This window comes from Mustelus asterias, chromosome 1, assembly GCF_964213995.1.
Source record: "Mustelus asterias chromosome 1, sMusAst1.hap1.1, whole genome shotgun sequence".
Classification (NCBI taxonomy): domain Eukaryota; kingdom Metazoa; phylum Chordata; class Chondrichthyes; order Carcharhiniformes; family Triakidae; genus Mustelus; species Mustelus asterias.
This window is the reverse complement of record NC_135801.1, coordinates 106,098,015-106,122,301: the sequence shown is the minus strand read 5'-3', so window position 1 is coordinate 106,122,301 and position 24,287 is coordinate 106,098,015. Positions and strand designations below refer to the sequence as shown.

Here is a 24,287-nt window from a genome sequence, read left to right as displayed (position 1 = left end):
AGTTTCCCAATCTTCCAGTGTGCCACTGGCCTTTCCGCAATATGATATGCCTTAGTTTTTGTCTTTATGTTATCCTTAACTTCCTTGCTTAGCCATGAAGTCTTTCCCCCCTCTTACCAACTTTCCTCCTCGCTGGAATATATTTTAGTTGGGAGGACTTGAATACCTCCTTGGAAAAAATGCCACTGTTCATCAACTGTTCTACCTTTAAGTCTTCCTGTCCAGTCCACTAGGGCCAAATCTGTCCTCAAGTGTATGTAATTTCCTTTGTTTACTAGAATGCTAGCATGAACTCCAGTTTCTCACCTCATGCTGACTTTGAAATACTAGCATGCTATGATCACTATTCCCGAGAGGAGCCATAACTATGAGACTATTTATTAACCCCACCTCATTTAATAGTACCAAATCTAGAATAGGCTGCTCCCTGGTTGGTTCCACAACATACTGCTCCAAAAAAAAAATCTCTGATATATTCAATGAACTTTCCCTTAAGGCTACCCTTGCCAGGAAACGGATAAAACGTGAAATTTCAAAAGTGAAATGAGGAAACATTTCTCGAAATGTGGGGTGCCAGAAGTTTGAATTCTCTTCTGCAAACAGCAATTGATGCTAGCTCAATTATTAATTAGGGATACAGGGGAAAATCATGGATTTAGGACACAGATCAACCATGTTCTTATTGAAGAGTGGGACAGATGGAGTTAAATCGCCCACTTCTGTCCCTATGTTCCAATTTCTCCCTTGGTTAAGCTCCGACAACCATGAAAATCATAGATAACCTACATTGATTATTTGTTCCTTAATTTATATATTTTATTTTCCATTGCTTAATTTTATTCACAAAACTTTTCCAAAAGATTTTAAAAACCAGTTGGTGTAAATTTAGTAACATTTTTGGTAGAGAGCAAAATCACTATGTATAGGCAAATGAATACAACACTTCATTCTTTACAAATTTATGTTGAAAATTCATAGAAACCAATGTTTACAAAGATAGCAGCAGCTCGGTTGCTCATGTTACTTAGGCATCATAAGAAAAATAACGATCTGTAAAGGTTGCCATTTTGAAAAGTGCCATCAATGGAGCCTTAGTGAGTTGCTGCAGTACATCTTGTAGATGATACACACTTCTGCCACTGTGCACTGGTGATGGGGCAGGATAGGGAATGAATGTTTAAGGTGATGGATGGGGTGCCAAATGGACTACTTCATCCTGGATGGCAATTGTGAAGTACTCTATCAAACTCCTGCCTGTACCTTGTAGATAATGGATAGACATTTGTGACTCAGGAGATGCGTCACTCGTTGCATAATTCCCAGTCTCTGACCTGCTCTTAGAGCCACAGCTTTAGTATGGCTAGTTCAGTTCAGTTTTTGGTCAATGGTAATGCCATTGAATGTCAAGGGGCCATAGTCAGATTCTCTCTGTTGGAGATGGTCATTGCTCGGTAGTTGTGCGGCACTTGTCACTTATCCACCCAAGCCTGAATGTTATCCATATCTTGCTGCATGCAGGTATGGACTGCTTAGTATCTGAAGAATCACAGATAGTATCTCTATCTTCAATATTGTGGAGAGCAGGCACATGATATTTTGAAAGTGCACTGGGTTCCCATCTTACTATCAGCCTCATTTTTCTCAATGATAGAATTCTTTGATATTTCTGCCAAAATTCTCTCAAGAAGTGAACACTCATATTTTCATAGGCCAACAACAACTTGTGTTTAGTAGCATCCTTATAATGAAAAAAATCCATTGTAAATGTGGACTTTGAACACCTTGAAGTTGTGAAAAGTTCTATCCAATTTCAACTCTGTCTTGTTTCAAATTCATCCATCAGATTCCTTACTGTGATTTTGGAACAAAGTGTCTTGCATTTTATTTCCTAATAGGAACACATCCAGTCCTTTTTTAAATACTGCCACAGCTTGTGACTGGCAATCTGTTCCATAATTCTATTACTCTTAATATAGAATTTCCTAAGTTTCCTATTTTACTGAGTTGTGCCGTAATCATAAAATGTTATGCCTGACAGAAGATCTTTCCTCAATCCAAATTCTTTGTAACAGGAAAAATATTACAACACTTATTGAGTTTCCTATTTCACTCTCCTGTTAAGAATAAAGTTTAAGGGTAAAATGTTGCATAACTCTGCCTCCAACTTTAGGAATTCCTCTCACAGGGATACATTCATAGTTCTTTTTAATCCAAAGTGCCCTATCATGCAAAAAGCCGAGAGCATCGATGTCACAAGGGAAACCACAAGCAAGTCACACATCACTCTGATTTGGATGTATATTATTGTTCTTATAAAGTTTCTTGGATTTAAAACTGTAAAAGGGCATCATCATCACAAAGATTTCAGCAGTGCAAGGAGGATGTCCAAGGACACCTGCGCACGATAATTAGGAATAGTTGTAAAACGCAGCCTTGTCATCAATGACTACACTCGCCCAAGAAGATACTTTAAGAAAATGTCCTAAATAATCAATGCTAATTGAGAATGCATTTTTTCCACACAAACCTTGGATCTTGGTAGCGTACACAAATAGTTTAAAAATTCCAGAGGTTCCCTTCACTCCACACTGAGATATCAAACCCTGGGATTTAGCTCACTCCCACCAAACTTCCTGTCTGGCCACTTTTAGATCCAGTAAGAAGTCTCACAACACCAGGTTAAAGTCCAACAGGTTTATTTGGTAGCAAAAACCACTAGCTTTCAGAGGGCTGCCCTTTCGGCAGGTGAGTGGGAGTTGTGTTCACAAACAGGGCATATAAAGACACAAACTCAATTTACAAAATAATGGTTGGAATGCGATTCGCGAGGCCCGAGAGGCTGGCCCCCGCGAGAGAGAGGCTGGCCCCCCCGCGCGAGAGAGAGGCTGGCCCCCCCGCGCGAGAGAGAGGCTGGCCCCCCCGCGCGAGAGAGAGGCTGGCCCCCCCGCGCGAGAGAGAGGCCGCCCCCCCCCCCCGCGCGGGAGAGAGGCCGGCCAGCGCGCGCGGGAGAGAGGCTGGCCTCCGCGAGAGAGAGAGGCCGCCCCCACCCCGCGCGCGGGAGAGAGGCCGGCCCCCCCCCCCGCGCGGGAGAGAGGCCGGCCCCCCCGCGCGGGAGAGGGGCCGGCCAGAGCGCGCGAGAGAGAGGCTGGTCCCCCGCGCGCGCGAGAGAGAGAGAGGCTGGCCCCCGCGCGCGAGAGAGAGAGGCTGGCCCCCGCGCGCGAGAGAGAGAGGCTGGCCCCCCCGCGCGAGAGAGAGAGGCTGGCCCCCCCGCGCGAGAGAGAGGCTGGCCCCCCCCGCGCGAGAGAGAGGCTGGCCCCCCCCGCGTGGGAGAGAGGCCGGCCCCCCCGCGCGAGAGAGAGGCCGGCGCCCCCGCGCGAGAGAGAGGCCGCCGCCCCCGCGCGAGAGAGAGGCCCCCCCCCCCGCGCGGGAGAGAGGCCGGCCAGAGCGCGCGAGAGAGAGGCTGGCCCCCCCACGCGGGAGAGAGGCCGGCCAGCGCGCGCGGGAGAGAGGCTGGCCTCCGCGAGAGAGAGAGGCCGGCCCCCCCGCGCGGGAGAGGGGCCGGCCAGAGCACGCGAGAGAGAGGCTGGCCCCCCGCGCGCGCGACAGAGAGAGGCTGGCCCCCGCGCGCGAGAGAGAGAGGCTGGCCCCCGCGCGCGAGAGAGAGAGGCTGGCCCCCGCGCGCGAGAGAGAGAGGCCCGCCCCCCCCCCCCCCCCCCCCCCCCGCGCGAGAGAGAGGCCCGCCCCCCGCACGCGAGAGAGGCTGTTACGGGCGCGCGAGAGAGAGAGGCCGGCCCCCCCGCGCGGGAGAGGGGCCGGCCAGAGCACGCGAGAGAGAGGCTGGCCCCCCGCGCGCGCGACAGAGAGAGGCTGGCCCCCGCGCGCGAGAGAGAGAGGCTGGCCCCCGCGCGCGAGAGAGAGAGAGGGCCCCCCCCCCCCCCCGCGCGAGAGAGAGGCTGCCCGCCCCCCCCCCGCGCGCGCGAGAGAGAGGCTGGCCCCCCGCGCGCGAGAGAGAGAGAGAGCCCCCCACCCCCCCCCCCCGCGAGAGAGAGAGGCTGGCCACCCCCCCGCGCGCGAGAGAGAGGCTGGCCCCCGCGCGCGAGAGAGAGAGGGCCCCCCCCCCCGCGCGAGAGAGAGGCTGGCCCCCCGCGCGCGAGAGAGGCTGTTACGGGCGCGCGAGAGAGAGAGGCTGTTACGGGCGCGAGAGACAGGCTGGCCCCCGCGCACACGAGGCTGGCCCGTGAGCGTGAGTGAGCGCGTGCGACGGCAAGAGAGACGAGCCAGGGCAAGCGCGCCACCGCGAGACCGGGCGAGCAACTGCGAGAGACGAAACCGGGCGAGCGAGCGCGAGAGACGAGACCGGGCGAGCGAGCGCGCGAGACAAGACGAGAGCGAGTGAGCGACGAGACGAGAGCGAGCAAGACGAGAGTCGAGACGAGAGCGAGCGAGTGAGAGACAAGACCGAGCGAGCGCGCAAAAGAGATGCAACCGAGCGCGCGAGACGAGACGAGACCGAACGATGAGACGAGACCGAGCGAGCGCATGAGAAACGTGATGTGACCGAGCCAGCCTCTCACGCACACGGGCCAGCCTCTTGCGCGAGGCTGGCCCCCCCCCCCCGCATGCGCGAGCGAGCGAGAGGCGGGGGGCTCGTACATGAGTGGGAGTGTCGAGCCTGAGCGCGCCCGGGCGAGCGACAGTGAGAGACGAGACAAGACAAGATGAGAGCGAGACCGAGCGAGCGAGACGAGAGGAGAGACGAGAGCGAGCCAGCGAGCGCGCGACCAAAGCGAGCGAGCGACGAGAGCGAGCGAGCGCGCGACGAGAGCGAGCGAGCGCGCGACGAGAGCGAGCGAGCGCGCGGCGAGAGCGAGCGAGCGCGCGGCGAGAGCGAGCGAGCGCGCGGCGAGAGCGAGCGAGCGCGCGGCGAGAGCGAGCGAGCGCGCGGCGAGAGCGCGACGAGAGCGAGCGAGCGCGCGACGAGAGCGAGCGCCGAGAGCGAGCGCGCGACGAGACCGAGTGAGCGAGCGCGCGACGAGACCGAGTGAGCGAGCGCGCGACGTGACCGAGCGAGCGCGCGAGACGAGACCGAGCGAGCGCGCGCGACGAGACCGAGCGAGCGAGCGCGCGACGAGACCGAGCGAGCGAGCGCGCGACGAGACCGAGCGAGCGAGCGCGCGACGAGACCGAGCGAGCGAGCGCGCGACGAGACCGAGCGAGCGAGCGCGCGACGAGACCGAGCGAGCGAGCGCGCGACGAGACCGAGCGAGCGACGAGACCGAGCGAGCGAGCGCGCGACGAGACCGAGCGAGCGAGCGCGCGACGAGACCGAGCGAGCGAGCGCGCGACGAGACCGAGCGAGCGAGCGCGCGACGAGACCGAGCGAGCGAGCGCGCGACGAGACCGAGCGAGCGAGCGCGCGACGAGACCGAGCGAGCGAGCGCGCGACGAGACCGAGCGAGCGAGCGCGCGACGAGACCGAGCGAGCGAGCGCGCGACGAGACCGAGCGAGCGCGCGACCAGACCGAGCGAGCGAGCGCGCGACCAGACCGAGCGAGCGAGCGCGCGACCAGACCGAGCGAGCGAGCGACCAGACCGAGCGAGCGAGCGCGCGACCAGACCGAGCGAGCGAGCGCGCGACCAGACCGAGCGAGCGAGCGCGCGACCAGACCGAGCGAGCGAGCGCGCGACCAGACCGAGCGAGCGAGCGCGCGACCAGACCGAGCGAGCGAGCGCGCGACCAGACCGAGCGAGCGAGCGCGCGACCAGACCGAGCGAGCGAGCGCGCGACCAGACCGAACGAGCGAGCGCGCGACCAGACCGAGCGAGCGCGCGACCAGACCGAGCGAGCGAGCGCGCGACCAGACCGAGCGAGCGAGCGCGCGACCAGACCGAGCGAGCGAGCGCGCGACCAGACCGAGCGAGCGAGCGCGCGACCAGACCGAGCGAGCGAGCGCGCGACCAGACCGAGCGAGCGAGCGCGCGACCAGACCGAGCGAGCGAGCGCGCGACCAGACCGAGCGAGCGAGCGCGCGACCAGACCGAGCGAGCGAGCGCGCGACGAGACCGAGCGAGCGAGCGCGCGACGAGACCGAGCGAGCGAGCGCGCGACGAGACCGAGCGAGCGAGCGCGCGACGAGACCGAGCGAGCGCGCGACGAGACCGAGCGAGCGAGCGCGCGACGAGACGGAGCGAGCGAGCGCGCGACGAGACCGAGCGAGCGAGCGCGCGACGAGACCGAGCGAGCGAGCGCGCGACGAGACCGAGCGAGCGAGCGCGCGACGAGACCGAGCGAGCGAGCGCGCGACGAGACCGAGCGAGCGAGCGAGCGACGAGACCGAGCGAGCGAGCGCGCGACGAGACCGAGCGAGCGAGCGCGCGACGAGACCGAGCGAGCGAGCGCGCGACCAGACCGAGCGAGCGCGCGACCAGACCGAGCGAGCGAGCGCGCGACCAGAGCGCGCGACCAGACCGAGCGAGCGCGCGACCAGACCGAGCGAGCGCGCGACCAGACCGAGCGAGCGAGCGCGCGACCAGACCGAGCGAGCGAGCGCGCGACCAGACCGAGCGAGCGAGCGCGCGACCAGACCGAGCGAGCGAGCGCGCGACCAGACCGAGCGAGCGAGCGCGCGACCAGACCGAGCGAGCGCGCGACCAGACCGAGCGAGCGAGCGCGCGACCAGACCGAGCGAGCGCGCGAGAGAGACGAGAGCGAGCGAGCGCGCGAGAGAGACGAGAGCGAGCGAGCGCGCGAGAGAGACGAGACCGAGCGAGCGCGCGAGACGAGAGCGAGCGAGCGCGCGAGACGAGAGCGAGCGAGCGCGCGAGACGAGAGCGAGCGAGCGAGCCGAGAGCGAGCGAGCGCGCGAGACGAGAGCGAGCGCGCGAGACGAGAGCGAGCGCGCGAGACGAGAGCGAGCGAGCGCGCGAGACGAGAGCGAGCGAGCGCGCGAGACGAGAGCGAGCGAGCGCGCGAGACGAGAGCGAGCGAGCGCGCGAGACGAGAGCGAGCGAGCGCGCGAGACGAGAGCGAGCGAGCGCGCGAGACGAGAGCGAGCGAGCGCGCGAGACGAGAGCGAGCGAGCGCGCGAGACGAGAGCGAGCGAGCGCGCGAGACGAGAGCGAGCGAGCGCGCGAGACGAGAGCGAGCGAGCGCGCGAGACGAGAGCGAGCGAGCGCGCGAGACGAGAGCGAGCGAGCGCGCGAGACGAGAGCGAGCGAGCGCGCGAGACGTGACCGAGCGAGCGCGCGAGACGTGACCGAGCGAGCGCGCGAGACGTGACCGAGCGAGCGCGCGAGACGTGACCGAGCGAGCGCGCGAGACGAGAGCGAGCGAGCGCGCGAGACGTGACCGAGCGAGCGCGTGAGACGTGACCGAGCGAGCGCGCGAGACGTGACCGAGCGAGCGCACGAGACGTGACCGTGAGAGCGCACGAGACGTGACCGTGAGAGCGCGCGAGACGATACCGAGCGAGCGCGCGAGACGAGACCGAGCGAGCGCGCGAGAGAGAGACGAGACCGAGCGAGCGAGAGAGAGACGAGACCGAGCGAGCGAGAGACGAGGCTGAGCAAGCGCGCGAGAGACGAGACGAAACCAAGTCAGCGCGCATGAGAGATGAGACCGAGTGTGCGCACGAGAGAGGGGCAAAACAGAGCACGTGAGAGAGAGACAAGGCTGAGTGTGCTGGAGGCGAGACAGAGCACGCGTGAGAGAGATGAAAACGCCTGCGAGAGATGAGAGCATGTGGGAGTAAGATAAGAGTATATGTGAGACACAAAAGTGTGTGTTCAAGTGCGTGAGAGAGATGCAAGCCTGTCAGTGTGAGTGCATGTCCAATATGAAAATCCAGCAGCACTCTTCCCATGTGATCCAAAAAGCAGCAACACTCCTCCCATTAAAAATGACAAAAAAGCTAAGACCCAAGCACTTGTTTTAATAAGAGAACTTTTTAATTATTGTAAACATATACATAAAAAATAGAAAAGACTTCCATAAATTAGATTGTTGTATGTTTGTACCAATTGCACAAACGCAATTTTTTTGTTGTTGTTTGATTCCAACACAACAAGCAGTTCCTCCAGTATTATTGGAAGGTCTAAAGGATTCCCGTGGCTGGAAAAAGCTCTTATCAAACCTAGAGTGGAATATTTTAGCTTTCACTGATAGAACATATAAAAGTAACTCGCATTTCAGTAATAAATGAAAGGTTTGATAACTATGGGAACGCACCAAATTTCATTGGAACAGTTAGATATTCACCTCTAATGTTGGGCGATAGGTTGCATAAACAAGCTGAGTAAATGCAAGTGTAAGAATAATTTTATTAAAAACTTTGGTATTTGGTTTCACCATATTGCAATGAGCTTTGCCACACCACACATGTTCTTGCTCACCTTCTTGACCAGTGAGCATGTGGTGTATTATAGGAAGTTTTTCCAACTCTGGTAGCAGATGTCATGAGAAAAATAACAATGAAATTTAGCTGTGCATTTGTCAAACTGAAGCAGTTTTGTCACAAATTCATCAAACACAGGGTATTTTTTGTGCCAGAAAACAGCTACTCCCTCTTCAAAGAACAATGCATTGAACAGCATCAGAGAATCAAAAAGTCAAGTACTCTAAAGTTAACTCAACTTCCAAGGAATTGTTTAATATTTATAAATACCAGGTGGTCTGGAAATAATTTAAGTGACAAAAGATGAAGTTGCATTTCATTTTTCAAAAAAGCTGACATTCTTTACAAGATATTGCATTTTTACAGAACCTAAACAAGACATTTTCAAATAGCTTTCACTAACCATAATTACGTAAGGCTTCATCTCCCAGGCCTGTGTATTCGTGTTATCTATTATAATAGGAGAGTAACCTTCTGCCATTGCTTGTTTGGCTGAAAGAAAATATCAGAATTGAATTTTACTCAGAAAAGTTTACATTTAATGATGACAACAATGTGCATATAAATTGAGACTCAAGTTGTAAGTTGCAACGGTCAATAACGGGACGGCACGGTAGCACAGTGGTTAGCACTGCTGCCTCACAGCACCAGGCACCTGGGTTTGATTCCCCGGCTTGGGTCACTGTCTGTGCGGAGTTCGCACATTCTCCCCATGTCTGCGTGGGTTTCCTCCGGGTGCTCCGGTTTCCTCCCACAGTCCAAAGATGTGCAGACTCGGTGGATTGGCGATGCTAAATTTCCCCTTAGTGTCAGGGGGACGTGCTAGAGTAAATACATGGGGTTATGGGGATTGGGCCTGGGTGGGATTGTGGTCGGTGCAGACTCAGTGGGCCGAATGGCCTCCTTCTGCACTGTAGGATTCTATGTTTCTACAACTTGGCTTATCTGCTCATATTTACTTTCAATCAGCAAACATTTGATGAAAAGATTTTACAAATATTTCAAAAATCAAACTTAGGAATACGTAAATTTTTAAATTAAAAAGGGCACCAGTTTTGTGGAGAAAATAATGCTTCTTTTCTAATCCCTCTTGTACTGATTTTCCACTGGTACTGAGTGTTTGATATTTTCAGACTGTAAATTTAGTAATGCTGATCTATACAGAGTGTTACTTGGCAGAGGGTCTATTACAGTTATGCTTAAGATAATTTTTGGTCTAGCAATGTGAAAAAGAATATTTTTTCCCAATTTTCTCATTCAATGTCTTGATCACACTTTCAAGATTATGAACTGATGTAAATTTATCTGTATCCCTTAATCCCAAACTCAGAACAAATGTTAACAGTGCCAATGTTTTTTCACTTGCTACACCAGCCATCAATTTTGTCCATTTTCTCTTCTATCGTTTGTTGAAACAACTCAAGTACAATTACACAGCTTCTGCTAGACTGCACCCTAGCGCTAATTTCTCACATATCAATTCAGATAGGCAGTGATGATAGGCAAATAAACCATGTGAAGCATTACAAGTAAACCCAAACATCCTCTCATCTGACATCTGTATACTAACAGGAGTTTCTGTCAAGCAAATGAGGAGGAAGAATGGGGGCAAGAGAGCTGGAGGAGTTCAAGGAGTGACAATGGCAATTACTACCAATTTCTGTCAAGAGTTTGCACTTGGCTTCAATTTTTCAGTTTCTTTCACAAACAGCATTCATGAACACGAGAGATATTTTCAATTAATAGTCCAGCCAGGATTTAAAACTAGATCTTGAGGGAGACCAAATATTGGGTAAACCCATTTTACTGCCAAGTTTTTCCCTTTCACTGAATAACATTTTTTGAACAAGTTGGGATTATGGTGAGTGATAGTTAACTGTAGTCAGCTCTGTGCTAATTACTGCGACAGGAAGCTGAGTTAGCAGTTGCAACTGGAGTGTGATTCAAATCTATATAAGTAAACAGTATCTGCTGTGTAGAGTGGTTGTGAAAAGAATGCAATATTAAGAGGGTGCTAAAGTTGGAAATTATTTGGTACAAGTGGGAATTCGGTGCAGAAGGGCAAGAGGTGCTGCTTTTTATTCAATCACAGCCAATACTTGTCATGGAAATTTGAGGCAATAAGATTTTAAATTTTTGCCCACTTAGTTCAAATTAGCATGTAGCAAAATAAAAATAACTTGTTACAGACAATAAACTAAAGTTCCAGAGGCAGACAGAGAGAAAAAAAAGCAAAGCCGCCCAGCTGTCCCACCCACAAACATGAGCAAAGCCCATCTGCCCGAGCCCAAGATGTTCATGGACAAGAAACTGTCACTAAAACTGAATGGAGGAAGACACGGCAAGGAATTCAGCATGGCTTTGACTCCATGAATCTGTTGAGATGGCACCGGGGGCCAGCAAAACAACACTGGCATGGCAGTTATCAGAGGGAATAGCATTATCATGCTAGAAGACTTTAGAATGAGTATAGTGAAAACAGCTCTAGTCCTGAAAACACGCAAAGAACATTGCAAAGTCAACATGCGTCATTTTGAAACCTAGAATTTTCTCCTTTGTTTTTCTGGTAAAATGGCACATGGTTAATTTGCGAATGAGGTGAAAGCTGCCATTTTTGTAAATAGGTCATTTGTACTTTGGGACCTAAAGGGCATTAAATATGTTTTTATATGAAAAAAACGAGATATAAATAATTTAGATCAGGATTTGGCAGAACACATTTTATGCCTGGACTGTGGTACATGAGAGTTTGTGGACAGTGAGACTGTCAAGAGCGAACATATTTGCAGTGGATGCCTCCTACTCACATCTCTCTGGCTCAAAAGATATCGAACTGGATTGAGAGTTGAAGATTCTCGGACTTACTTGCAAGGGATATCAAAATCAACACGGACACCTTTCACTATTACATTAGGAAAAAAAAGAGGATGGTCACAAATAATGTGGGTCCCTTGAAAGCTGGCAATAGTGATGTTGTCAATGAAGATTAGGAAATAGCTGACATACTTGGTGTCAAGTGTCTACAATAGAGGAAGCAGTGAACATGCCAGGCATCTGAAGGAGACTATCGCGAATCGGGGACAGGAGTTCAACAGTAATGATGAAAGTAATGGCACTTAAGAGTGACAAATCCTTTGGATCAGACTGTTTGAAGAGTAAATTCACTCACGATTTGGTAATTGTTCCTAGATTGAAAAATTGCATATTTACTCTGTCAGTTAAGAAAAGTGACAGAGGGAAACCAGCAAATTATAGATCATTTAGCCTAACATCTGCTGTCAGGAAATTGCTGAAGCCTATAATTAAGTGACTGAACAAGTTGAAAATGTTCAGGTGATAATGAAAGCCAGTACGGACTTGTATAGGTTGGTGAAGTGACTATTGTTTGAAGTGGAATGTCCATGGATGTTATTTAAATAGACTTCCAGAAGATGTTTGATAAAGTTCCTGAGAAGAGACTGTTGGTTAAAGCTGAAAGTCATAGAATTGAAGACCATTTATTGACCTGGTTAGGGAACTGGCTGAGTAGAAGGAAACAAAGGAGAGATAATGGGGAGGTAGTCTAATTGGCAGAAGGTATCCTGCAAGGATCTGTATTGGGGCAACTACTCACTGTATTCATGAATGACTTTGTAAAGGAACGGAAAGTCATGTATCCAAATTTGCCATTGATTCAAAGGCAAGCTGTATTGCAAAGTGTGGATGGATGCACAAAATCATTGAAAAAAAGGATAGGTTCAGTGATTGGGAGAAACTGCGGCAACTGGATTTTAATGAAGGCAATTATGAGGATGTCACTTTAGACTTTAAAAATATATAACAGGGTGATTTCTAAAATGGTTAAAATCTAGAAACGGGGATGCCCAGAGACTTGGGAGTTCCAGCTAAACAGATTAAAATGTCATGAACATGGACATAAAATTATAAAAAAGTTAATGAAATACAGGCCTTTATATCTACAGGAATAGAAATACAAGGAGATAGAAGTCATGGTTCATCTGTGCAAGCTCTAGTTAGATCACACCAGGAAATCTGAAAGCAGTATTACGCAGCACACCTTAGGGAGGAGATATTTGCCCTAAGTTCAGCGGTAGATACACTTGCATGATATCTAGATTTCAAGGGCTAATCTTGAGGAGTGATTAACCAGCCAGGATTGTAATCCCTGGAATTTAAAAGGTAAAGGGTTGATTAGATTGAATGACAAGCTATTAAGAAAGGGTTCACTGGAAGGAACTGTTTCCAATGATTGGGGGGAAAAAAAGTTTATTTATTAGTCACAAGTAGGCTTACATTAAAACTGTAATGAAGTTACTGTGAAAATCCCCTAGTCGCCACACTCCGACGCCTGTTCTGGTACACTGAGGAGAATTTAGCATGGCCAATGCACCTAACCAGCACGTCTTTCAGACTGTGGGAAGAAACCAGAGCACCCGGAAGAAACCCATGCAGACACAGGGAGAACGCACAAACTCCACACAGACAGTGACCCAGGCCAGGAATCGAACCCGGGTCCCTGGCGCTGAGAGGTAGCAGTGCTAGCCACTGTGTCACCGTGCCAGAAATTTGGAACTCTCTTCTGCAAATGGCAATTGAAGCTAGATCAGTTGTTAATTTTACAACAGCAAATGTGATAGATTCATGTGAGCCAAAGGTATCAAATAAAGATGAGGCAAAGGCTGGTGTAAGGAGTTACTTTGCAGATCATCATGATCTCAATGAATGGCAGACCATGCTCAAGGGGCTAAATCAGGTCTTTTCAAAGTGGGGGTTGCAACCTGCAGGTGAATTGCGGGATGTTGAAAATGGGTTGTCGGATAAATTCTTGCTGCCCTATAAACTGACCCTGTGCAGGGTGTTCTGTGACCGTGTTTTAAACACAACCATGGGATTTTCCGTGATCCTGTTGTTAAAAAAACGTGGGATGTTCTGTTTATAGTGCACATTTTGTCAGAGGCGGTATGATAATGAGGGCCTCTCAGACAATGACTTAGTCAGAATAAGGACTTTTAATGTGGAGGAAAAGCTTAGTATTGCCTGATATAGTTCAAGTTACGTGCACCTTATTAAAGAAAGTAAAAATTAGGAGAGAGATGTATTTTTAAATGTATAGTAAATCCCATTTAGATTGTGACTGTAGCAGCAGTACTGCAGTTTGCCTGGTCAGTGGACTCTCTCCCGGAGTCTTGAATTTCCCTCTGAACGTAGGTTATAGCTTCAGAGTTTGACAAGTATAATCATGATCTCAGTCCAACTCATTATTTTTCCTGTGCACATAAAAATATTTTGCTGTTGAATCAATTTCAAAATGAGATAACGCCTGAAAAACAAGTAAACCATTGAGACGTTTTATTGTTTGTAAAACATGGCTGTACGTGAGAAAGGCTAATTAGCACATTTTAACCACGGACGTCATTGGATGCAGCAAAATGTAATTACTGATGTGATGTACCCCATCTACCAGTGAGGTTTATCGATTGGATGGTAACAGATAGAGTTAATTGGCAACTGCCGTATTAAATTTCCAACTAAAAACAACATGTTGATCTGGTGAGTTCTGCATTCAAAGGTGCATCTTAAATGGGAAATCTGTCACAAATAAAGAACACTCAATTTTCTGTGGATGGCTGATGCACAGTAAGTGTATTGTCCGATTTTAGACATTTATTTTCAAAGTATCGTTGACGAGAGGAGTTTGCAAAATACTGACACTTTTGTGCCCACATATGGCACAAATAAATTGAAAAAAAGATGTGAAACAGACCCTTTGACATTTATTACACTGTATAATGTTAGTACAAAGTAGAAAGATCGTATTTTATTACACATCCCATGTGACATGGGTCGCGAGGGATGGCCATTTGGTAAGTGGGTCACTGAAATAAAGGTATGAAAAACACTGGGATAAATGATCTACTCCTGTTCCGATGTGAGAAAATAACTTGTCAAGCTTGCATGCAAAATAACATAAAACTATTACTGGCTTACAACTTCAGTTTGTTTTACTGACTAAACACAAATCAGAAGCCATTCAAGCTAACTCTCACATACCTTAAAAATTGAAAGATGACATGCAGCATGTTGAAGATATTCCTAAACCTGCCCATTTTTGAATAAGAATTGTACAATGAGAGCATAATATTCAAGTAGTTTTTGAAATTACTAGGATGACAAGTTAAAGATGATGTGGAGATGCCAGCATTGGACTGGGGTGGGCACAATAAGAAGTCTCACAGTAACAGGTTAAAGTCCAACAGGTTTATATGGAATCAAGAGCTTTCGGAGCGTTGCTCCTTCATCAGGTAAGTGGAGGTAGGTTCAAACACAGCATATATAGGCAGACACAATTGCAGGATAATTACAGATTGGAATGTGAAGAATGGTTGGAATGCAAGTCTTTACAGGTAATCAAGTCTTTACAGGTACAAACAGTGTGCGTGGAGAGAGGGATGATCACAGGTTAAAGAGGTGTGAATTGTCTCAAGGCAGGACAATTAGTAGGATTTTGCAAACCCAGCCAGTACTTCCCCAGAGCGGTGAAACTACGACTTCTTCTTTGGAGCCTTTAACATGTCATCGATGACAATGAACATCTCGCCAAGGCCATCCCCACAACCCCACTGCTTGACTTCAAACAACTGCCCAACCTCAAACAGACCACTGTTCACAGCAAACTACCCAGCCTTCAGGAGAACAGCAACCACGATGCCACACAACCCTGCCATGGCAATCTCTGCAAGATGTGCCGGATCATCAACATGGATACCACCATCACACAGAACACCACCCACCAGATACACGGTACATACTCATGTGACGAGGCCAACTTTGTCTACCTCATGCGCTGCAGGAAAGGATGTCCCAAGGCATAGTACGTCGGCGAGACCATACAGACGCTATGACAACGGATGAATAGACACCACGCAACAATCGCCAGGCAGAAGTGTTCCCTTCCAATCGGGGAACACTTCAGCAGTCAAGGGTATTCAGCCTCTGATCTTTGGGTAAGCATTCTCCAAGGTGGCCTTCAAGACACACAACGAAGAATCGCCGAGCAGAAACTGATAGCCAAGTTCCGCACGGATGAGGATGGCCTCAACTGGGATCTTAGGTTCATGTCACACTACTTGTAACCCTTACCATATTGCCTGGGTTTGCAAAATCCTACTAACTGTTCTGGCTTGAGACAATTCACACCTCTTTAACCTGTGATTATCCCTCTGTCCATGCACACTGTTTGTACCTGTAAAGACTCGCATTCCAACCATTCTTACATTTCAATCTGTAATTTGATTTGATTAATTATTGTCACATGTATTAACATAGTGAAAAGTATTGTTTCTTATGCGCTATACACACAAAGCATACCGTTCATAGAGAAGGAAACGAGAGAGTGCAGGATGTAATGTTACAGTCATAGCTAGGGTGTAGAGAAAGATCAACTTAATGCAAGGTAAGTCCATTCAAAAGTCTGACAGCAGCAGGGAAGAAACTGCTCGAATCGGTTGGTGCGTGACCTCAGACTTTTGTACCTTTTACCCGACGGAAGGAGAGAGAATGTCTGGGGTGCGTGGGGTCCTTAATTATGCTGGCTGCTTTGCCGAGGTAGCGGGAAGTGTAGACAGAGTCAATGGATGGGAGGCTGGTTTGCGCGATGGATTGGGCTACATTCACGACCTTTTGTAGTTCCCTGTGGTCTTGGACAGAGCAGGAGCCATATCAAGCTGTCCCAAGAATGCTTTCTATGGCACATCTGTAAATGTTGGTGAGAGTCGTAGCTGACATGCCAAATTTCCTTAGTCTTTTGAGAAAGTAGAGGCGTTGGTGGGTTTTCTTAACTATAGTGTCGGCATGGGAGGACCGGGACAGGTCATTGGTGATCTGGACACCTAAAACCTTGAAGCTCTCAAACCTTTCTACTTCGTCCCCATTGATGTAGACAGGGACATGTTCTCCTTTATGCTTCCTGAAGTCAATGACAATCTCCTTCGTTTTGTTGACATGAAGGGAGAGATTATTGTTGACCCACCAGTTCACCAGATTCTCTATCCCATTCCTGTACTGTGTCTCGTCATTGTTTGAGATCCGACCCACCACGGTGGTGTCATCAGCAAACTTGAAAATCGAATTGGAGGCAAATTTGGCCACACAGTCATAGGTGTATAAGGAGTATCGTAGGGGGCTGAGAACACAGCCTTGTGGGGCACCAGTGTTGAGGATGATCGTGGAGGAGGTGTTGTTGCCTATCCTTACTGATTCTGGTCCGAGAGTCAGGAAGTTCAGGATCCAGTCACAGAGGGAGGTGCCGAGGCCCAGGCCACGGAGTTTGGAGATGAGTTTTGTGGGAATAATGGTGTTGAAGGCTGAACTGTAGTTAATAAATAGGAGTCTGACATAGGCGTCCTTGTTATCTAGGTGTTCCAGGGCTGAGTGCAGGGCCAGGGAGATGGCACCTGCTGTGGACCTGTTGCGGCGGTAGGCAAACTGTAGTGGATCCACGTAGTCCGGGAGACTGGAATTGATTCGTGCCATGACTAGCCTTTCGAAGCACTTCATAATGATGGATGTCAGAGCCACCGGCTGATAGTCATTAAGACACGCTGCTTGGTTTTTTTTGGGTACTGGGATGATGGTCGTCTTCTTGAAGCAGATAGGAACCTCAGATTGTTGTAAAGAGAGGTTGAAGATGTCTGCGAATATTCCCGCCAGCTGATCCGCACAGGATCTGAGTACTCATCCGGGTACCCCATCCGGGCCAGTCACTTTCCGTGGGTTGACTTTCGAGAAAGCTGCTCTGACATCTGCAATGGTGACCCCAGATACAGGTTCATCCAGGGCTTCCAGGGTGGAGGGCATGCTCTCGCTGACCTCTTGCTCAAAATGGAAGTAGAATGCATTATCTTGCAATTGTGTCTTTACCTATATATGCCGTGTTTATGAACCTACCTCCACTTACCTGGTGAAGGAGCAGCGCTCTGAAAGCTCATGATTCCATATAAACCTGTTGGAAATTAAAGATGGTTCATTTAACTGTGCAGAAAGCATTGTGATGAATTTCCTTCCTCCAGAACACTGCAATAATGTTAATAGTAAGTTTTAAGATTAAGTTTATTTATTAGCGTCACAATTAGGCTTACATTAACACTGCAATGAAGTTACTGTAAAAATTCCCGACACACTCCAGTGCCTGTTCGGGTACACTGAGGGAGAATTTAGCATGGTCAATGCACATAACCAGCACATCTTTCAGACTGTGGGAGGAAACCGGAGCACCTGGAGGAAACCCACACAGTCACGGGGAGAAAGTGCAAACTCCATACAGTCACCTGAGGCCAGAATTGAACCCAGTCCCTGGTGCCGTGAGTGAGGCAGCAGTGCTAACCACTATGCCACCAAAGAACATGTTACAAAATTTCTCACCTCTTTTTTGGTTCCATTGATGAGCCTCTCCAATCAAACTAGGATCAAACTGGTAATGTCCGCTTCGACAAAAATATTCATCTGTACTGAAAATCATTCCATTAGGCTCCTGTTGAACAAGCATTCTGTCCAATGGAAACTTAGTTATTTGTGAAATTTCAGGTTGCATTAAGAAAACTGTTCTGTCGCAACTTGGAAATAGATTTTACTTGTTTTCATTATAACACAAATATTAGCACAGGTGGGTGTATTGGCTCCTTACTGCCCGTGCTGAGAAAACAAGCCACATTTAGTGGACCTTGATCAATCTCTTCCACATCTAGCTTTTCTGTTTGAAAGAATACTGATCTAGCTGTTCTGGCCCTATTACCTTGTATCACAGACCCCATAATTTTTGGTATCTTTGCCACAAATTGGCATTGCACAGCTCCAGAATTAGGGAGGAGCCCAAGATGCACAACCATACTCTTTATTTTTAAATTCAATTTCTCTTATTCAAAACAGGACTAAAAGGCAAAGTGGGTAAAAATGGGAAAAGTTTTTAAAAATTGAGTTTTCAGAGAGCACAATGTGCCTAATTATCCCCTCCTGTGAAACAGTTTTATGTGATTAGCTCCATTAGCCAAAAGTCAGTCAGTATTTCATCTCGTGTTCGCAGTATCAAGTCAAAAAGCAAACACAAATACAGTCTGCAAATTCCACCTCCATTTAAATCTCCAGTAGAATAACAGAATGATTACAGCACAATGGCCATTCAGCTCATCATATCCATGCCTGTTCACTGCAAGGACAACTCAAATAATCCCACATCCCTGCCTTTAACTTGTAGCCCTGCAACTTTTCTCTCTCACAACGTTTACCCAATCCCCTTTTTAAAGCCACAATTGAAACTACTTCAACCACACTCAGGAAATGCATTCCAGATGCTAACTACTTACTGTGCTAAAATATTTTACCTCTTGTCGCTTTTAGTTTTTTTGCCAATCGCTTGAAATTGATGCCCTCTGATTCTCAACCCTACTGCCAACAGAAACAGTTTCTCTCTATCTACTCTGTCTGGGCACCTCATGAACACCTCTATTAAACCACCTCTTTTTCCTACAGAAAACAAACCAGCTTTTCCAATTTATCCATGTAACTGAAGCCACTCATCCTGGGAACCATTCTCATAAATCTTTTCAACAGTGTAAAGTCTTCAGATCCTTTCCGTGCCCAGAATTGTAGCTGAAGATGAACTGGGTTTTTTTAAAAAAAAAGACTTCTTCAGCTTCTTTGCTTTTATACTCTACATCTCTATTTATGAAGCACAGAATGCTAAATTCTCAACCTTCAACAATTTGTGAACAATATTCATAGGTTTCTCTGTTCTTGCACCCACTTTAGAATTATGCCCTTTTCATTTTGCCTCTCCTGGCTCTTCTTACAAACATACACCACTTCATACTTCTCTATTAAATTTCATCTGCCAAGTGTCTGCCACATTTCACCAGCCTGTCCATGTCCTCCTGAAGTCCATCATGGTGCTTCCCACAGTACACAATACTTCCATATATTGCGTAATCTGCATAATTTGAATTTGTGCCCTACACATCCAAATCCAGGTCATTATCAAGGATTAAGAAAAGCAGTGGTCCAAGACCATTGGTCATATTATCAGCAACTGGTCCTTGCATTGACCATTGGCCAGCCTCACTGTATACCTTCCTCAATCTGTTAAACAACTGTTCACCATTACTGCTTCCTACCACTCAGCCAACTTTATATCCAGGCTGTCACTGACCCTTCAACTTTGGTGGCAAGCCTATTATGTGACACTTTATCAAATGCCATTTGGAACTACATGTAGGCCAAATCAAGCACATCATTCGCTGTAGACCAAATTAATCCAACTACCCTCATGAACCCACTTTTGTTACCTCATCAAAACAAATTAGATGAACACAATTTACCATTAAGAAAAAATAACATCCCTGATATATTCTATCAAATCTCCTCTGCACCCCCCTTATACACATCAACTACAAAACTCTTATCAGCCTTCTCTAATACTTCAAGTTGACAATTTATTGCTAGCAACAGATCAACAATGGTCACAGACTGATAATCAGGATTCAATGCAACAATTGTTCTTATGCTATTGTATGGAAAGTGCAATTTTTGTGAAGGGGAGGTGACCTGGGTTAAAGAAGTTGGATTAATGTTGTGGTGGTGGGTGGGAAAGGCAGGGAATAGAGAAGTGAAAGCCAGAAAAAAGTGTGGAAAGGGACAGAGGAACAGTAAAATGGTTATCCTTCCCTCCTTCTGGTTGGAAGAGAGAAGTGGGTGGTAATAGTATACCTATCAGTGCCAATTCTGCTTTGTGGGGTGGTGGGAGCATAAGAGATTAAAAGTATTGGCTTTGCTTCAAATCTTGGGGAGGGAGGGCGATTTATTGAGTGCATATGCTGCAGTTCACAAGTCATATCCAGATTCCTACTTGTTTGATTATGAGGGCTCGTTTGAATGCAAGGGACGATTTGATTTCCTTACCAGCCTCATTTTTGTTTCCATGGATTGAGGAGAGTTCAGTTGGAGAACTCTGTCCTTCCTACCCCTGCTTTGTTTCTCAAATGTTGATGTCAATATCTATCTCATCTTCAAAAATCAAGCTAAGTTGTTTGGGGTGCGGATGGCAGGAACAGCAGCCAGAGGATGCTGTCTTTTCAGGTCCAGTCAGACAGAATTAGATTCCAGTAGCTGTCAATTTTATTTCTTTAATTTTTCCAGAGGCTGCCTGTCCTGGTGCCTCGAGGGGACCCTTCTCTGCTGATGAGAAGGCTGCATTACTGTTTATTATGTATTTGCAGCATTATATATATTTTTTAAATTGCATGTTAAACAAAAATCTCACTAAGGACAAAAAACAGTTTTAACAGTTGACAAGTCTTATAACATTATAAATGCCACTCTGTGTCATGTACAGGCATAACAAGTACTGCAGAGAGATGATCTGTCAGACCTGAAATGTTAACTCCTGTTTCTCTCCACAGATGCTGCCTGACCTACTGATTATTTTCAGAATTTCCTGCTTTTATTTCAGATTTCCAGAATCTATAACATTTTGTTTTATATATTGGGATGTACTTCTGGTTTCTGTAATCATTGTTCAAAATTCAATTTTATACTTGCGCGAAGTGTGATAATTCTGTACCCAAGATTTATAAATTAATGGCAGAAGGGTCAAGATCTATGTTTTTATAGCACCATATCAAAATGGCTCCAAACATTATTTTCAATTTTCTTCTAACTGCTTCAAACATTTCGCAGTAATAACTTGATCTAATAAATGCCCAAATTTTATCACATCGGAAAGCATGGACAGCCATGTAGTAATAGAAGAGCTAACAGATGAGGAAAGGTACAATCAATAAAGGAAGAGAGGAGAGGAGCGAGATGGGGGAGGTAGAAATAGCAAGGCAGTGGGACTTTGGAAAATAACTTGAAGGAATGCAACAATGATAGGCAAAGGCAGAAGAAAGATCAAAAAGATATTAACAGATATGCTGAAGTTTTACCCTAGATTACTCGAGTGTCTGGAATAGAATTTGAAGCAGATACGCTCACAAGTGAAAGCTCCATGATTAAATCGGCCCTGAGAACATGATAAAAAGGTAAAGTTGCCACAGTCCCAGATGACCATAGGCTTCTCTCTCTTTGAAAGGCAGAGCTTGCCTTGCCCTTTGCCTAGGGTGGGGATTTAACCTGAGGAACACTATATCTCAGGCAAAGGGCAAGGTTGAGAAGAGTCACCTTCATGAATAACCTGAGAACATGATAGAATGTCATATAAAGACAAATTATTTTCTTCCTCACCCTCCCTCCCCAATGTACCTCTTAATTATGCAAGGAAAATATATATGGTTATGTCATACCTGGCTAGGGTACTTTTCCCAGATCCAGGTAGCCCCCTCATCAAAATTAGCACTTTAGATATTCCATGCGTCTTTCTATTCACGTGCTGTGGAAAAGGATACTCGCAAGTCTGCGACTGCTGAATGACAGGCTGATTTAACCATGGTTTTAATTGAAAGTTGCTGGCACCGAATCTTGCTGTCTGATGAACTGGATCAGGGCTAGACAAAGCTCCTGCAGAACTCCACGAAGAAACAGCACGAGGCTTTGGTTTTAGAGGACTAATTGCAACAGGAGTGACAAAAGTCTTTGGCATACTCATAGGCTGGAATTCAGGAGCCCATGGATTCCATGAGATGGGAGTTGTGTTTGGAACATTTGTAAAGAGCACACTATTGGAATATTGAGGATAGTTTGCTTTTCCACTGTTTGTTAACTTGGGGAGTTTTTCATCACCAGTGTCTTGCCCTACATCAAACCAGTAAGGAAAACAGGTTGTATTTTGTTGCATATTGTTTGAATTACTCCATTTGTTTGCTAATGGTTGTGTTGAGAGGTTGCTGCTTTTTGGTTTTAATTCATTTGTTCCTTTATATTCTTGAGGCTCTTCAAATAATTCACAGTTTTCTGCAGATGAATGTGTGGTTGGTCCAAACCATGATATTTCATTTCTACCTGTTCCAGAACATTGTTCTATTACTTTAGTAGAAATGCCACTACTTTGCGATAATCCAGTTTGCTGGTCCGCAGTATCTGCATGTCGGTCGTACTTTTGATTAGAGTGCTCTGAGACAACACTGTTTGAGCCAATATTCATAGAAATAGCTGTTGACAGACTGTTACTTTCACTTTGATTTGTCCAAATATCTGCACTACTTACACTTATACTGCCTGGAAAAGAAACTCCAGACTCAATGGAAGACTTGCTGCTGGGTTTTTCAACAGCTTCTGAAGTAAATTTACTATAATCTAACTGAACTGCTGATCTTTTCTCGAAGATGTTATTTTCACAACCAAAACATTGGGTCAGATTTTCTTCACAGTCTTTTGAATTCAAACCAAATGGCGAGTGCCTGAGATACACCCTTTCATCTGCTACTGGTTGCTGTTGATTTGATGCATGACTAAAAGAGTTCAAATTTGACTGAAGTAGCTGAGGCAACTCATCACTAGCACAGAGTCTGGAAAACTGACTGATGGGAGAATTATATCGGTTCATAAATGGCTGGTACTGTTGGTAAGATATGCACTGTTCTGGGCCAGTTCCATAATTTGTGTTTGTGCTATACATCTCCAATTCATTATCAGTGGAAGCGTCCAATCGTTCAGTTAAATTAAATTCAGATGCTCTAATACTTCCAGAAACAACAGAATTACTTCCATGGTCTTTCATTACTGATCTGCTGTCAGTATTAATTTCACCATCACTCAGGGCAGTTGCCACATGATCAAACCCGGTGAAGCTGGAAGACGCAACACCTTCGGCTGCATCAGACAATACCAACAAAGAGTCCATCGCATCATCAGCTGGGCAAAACAAAAAAGGAAATCACATAAGTACGATCATCAAACAAGAAAGTTCAGAACATAAGAAAACTATTATGCACACAGGAATGTCTTGATTTATGCACCAGACAGCCAGGTCATACAAGTGGCAATTTTCAAACATTCCTTCACACCTCCAGTCTAAGGAACGGAGAGAGGAAACAAATCAGTATTGTTACGAGAGACCAATTATGTAATTTAATAGTAACATGTATTGGTAACATGTATATTATTCATCTTCCCACATAGTTCTGTGTGATGTGTTAAAATTGGTACATGGTCTTAGCAAATTAACAGAACTGTACATGTGGATGACACCGTGAGCTCAACATATTGATTGCAATGCAGCAGCAAACATGTGGCAGCACCATCATCCCATTCGTTAATCCCTTAAAACTAGCATTCCCTTCCAGAAGAGAAATGACAGTACCAAGTTCTCGGCCTTTTGGCTAAGATCAAGTGTAGTATGGATTGGATGCTGCACTTGGTTGAGGCCATTGGGTTGCATCTAAGCTTCATATTCATATGAAGCAATTTTTAAAAGCGGCATCTCGGCCTTTTGGCTAAGTTGCAAATGAGATCAAGTCTTGGAGGCGGAATCCTCCCCCTCCTCCAATCAGCTTGGCTCATGTAGACCAGGCCCAAGACAGGGTAGAGGGTTGCATGCCCTGTCTTGTCAGCCTGGATCGGAAATGTCTCAACTTGTTGAGACTCTGAATTGGACTTGATTTGATTGAATTGGAAAAGTATTTTTAAAAAGTTCTAAGGCAAGTGCAAGCAATGGAAGAAACCTATTAAATATTGTAGTGCAGCGAAATGAATCTTTGCAAGTTCAAACATTGCCTGTGTAAAAATCAACAAATGCATTGAGTGTGTGAACCTTAATGCAATAAATCAAAAGAATATTAAAAACTTGTCAGCAAGGTTCCAGTTTTATGGATCAGAGCAGATGTGTTAAACCATGGCTCAACTAATCATCGACAAAATGTTAAACCTTCATAACTCACTCGCTGCTCAATCATCAGCAGTGCACCCAAG

General features: G+C 47.2%; 1 protein-coding gene and 1 pseudogene across 3 annotated transcripts in view; one reads left to right on the top strand and one right to left on the bottom strand.

Moving 5' to 3' along the window:
* The window catches only part of n4bp2 (NEDD4 binding protein 2), a 384,372-nt gene that overhangs the window by 344,314 nt on the left and 15,771 nt on the right, over positions 1 to 24,287 (bottom strand). For all 3 annotated transcript variants that reach the window (XR_013498346.1, XR_013498344.1, XM_078216414.1), the window contains exons 2-4: positions 21,725 to 23,231; positions 17,814 to 17,938; positions 8,797 to 8,885 (exon numbers count right to left, since the gene is read on the bottom strand). Coding sequence is in view for 1 of the 3 variants with exons in the window: in XM_078216414.1 (XP_078072540.1) it covers positions 8,797 to 8,885; positions 17,814 to 17,938; positions 21,725 to 23,231 (1,721 nt within the window). In the remaining 2 variants the exon portion in view is untranslated. The remainder of the gene's footprint in view (positions 1 to 8,796; positions 8,886 to 17,813; positions 17,939 to 21,724; positions 23,232 to 24,287) is intronic.
* Positions 10,656 to 10,957, top strand: LOC144497581 (small nuclear ribonucleoprotein G pseudogene; annotated as a pseudogene).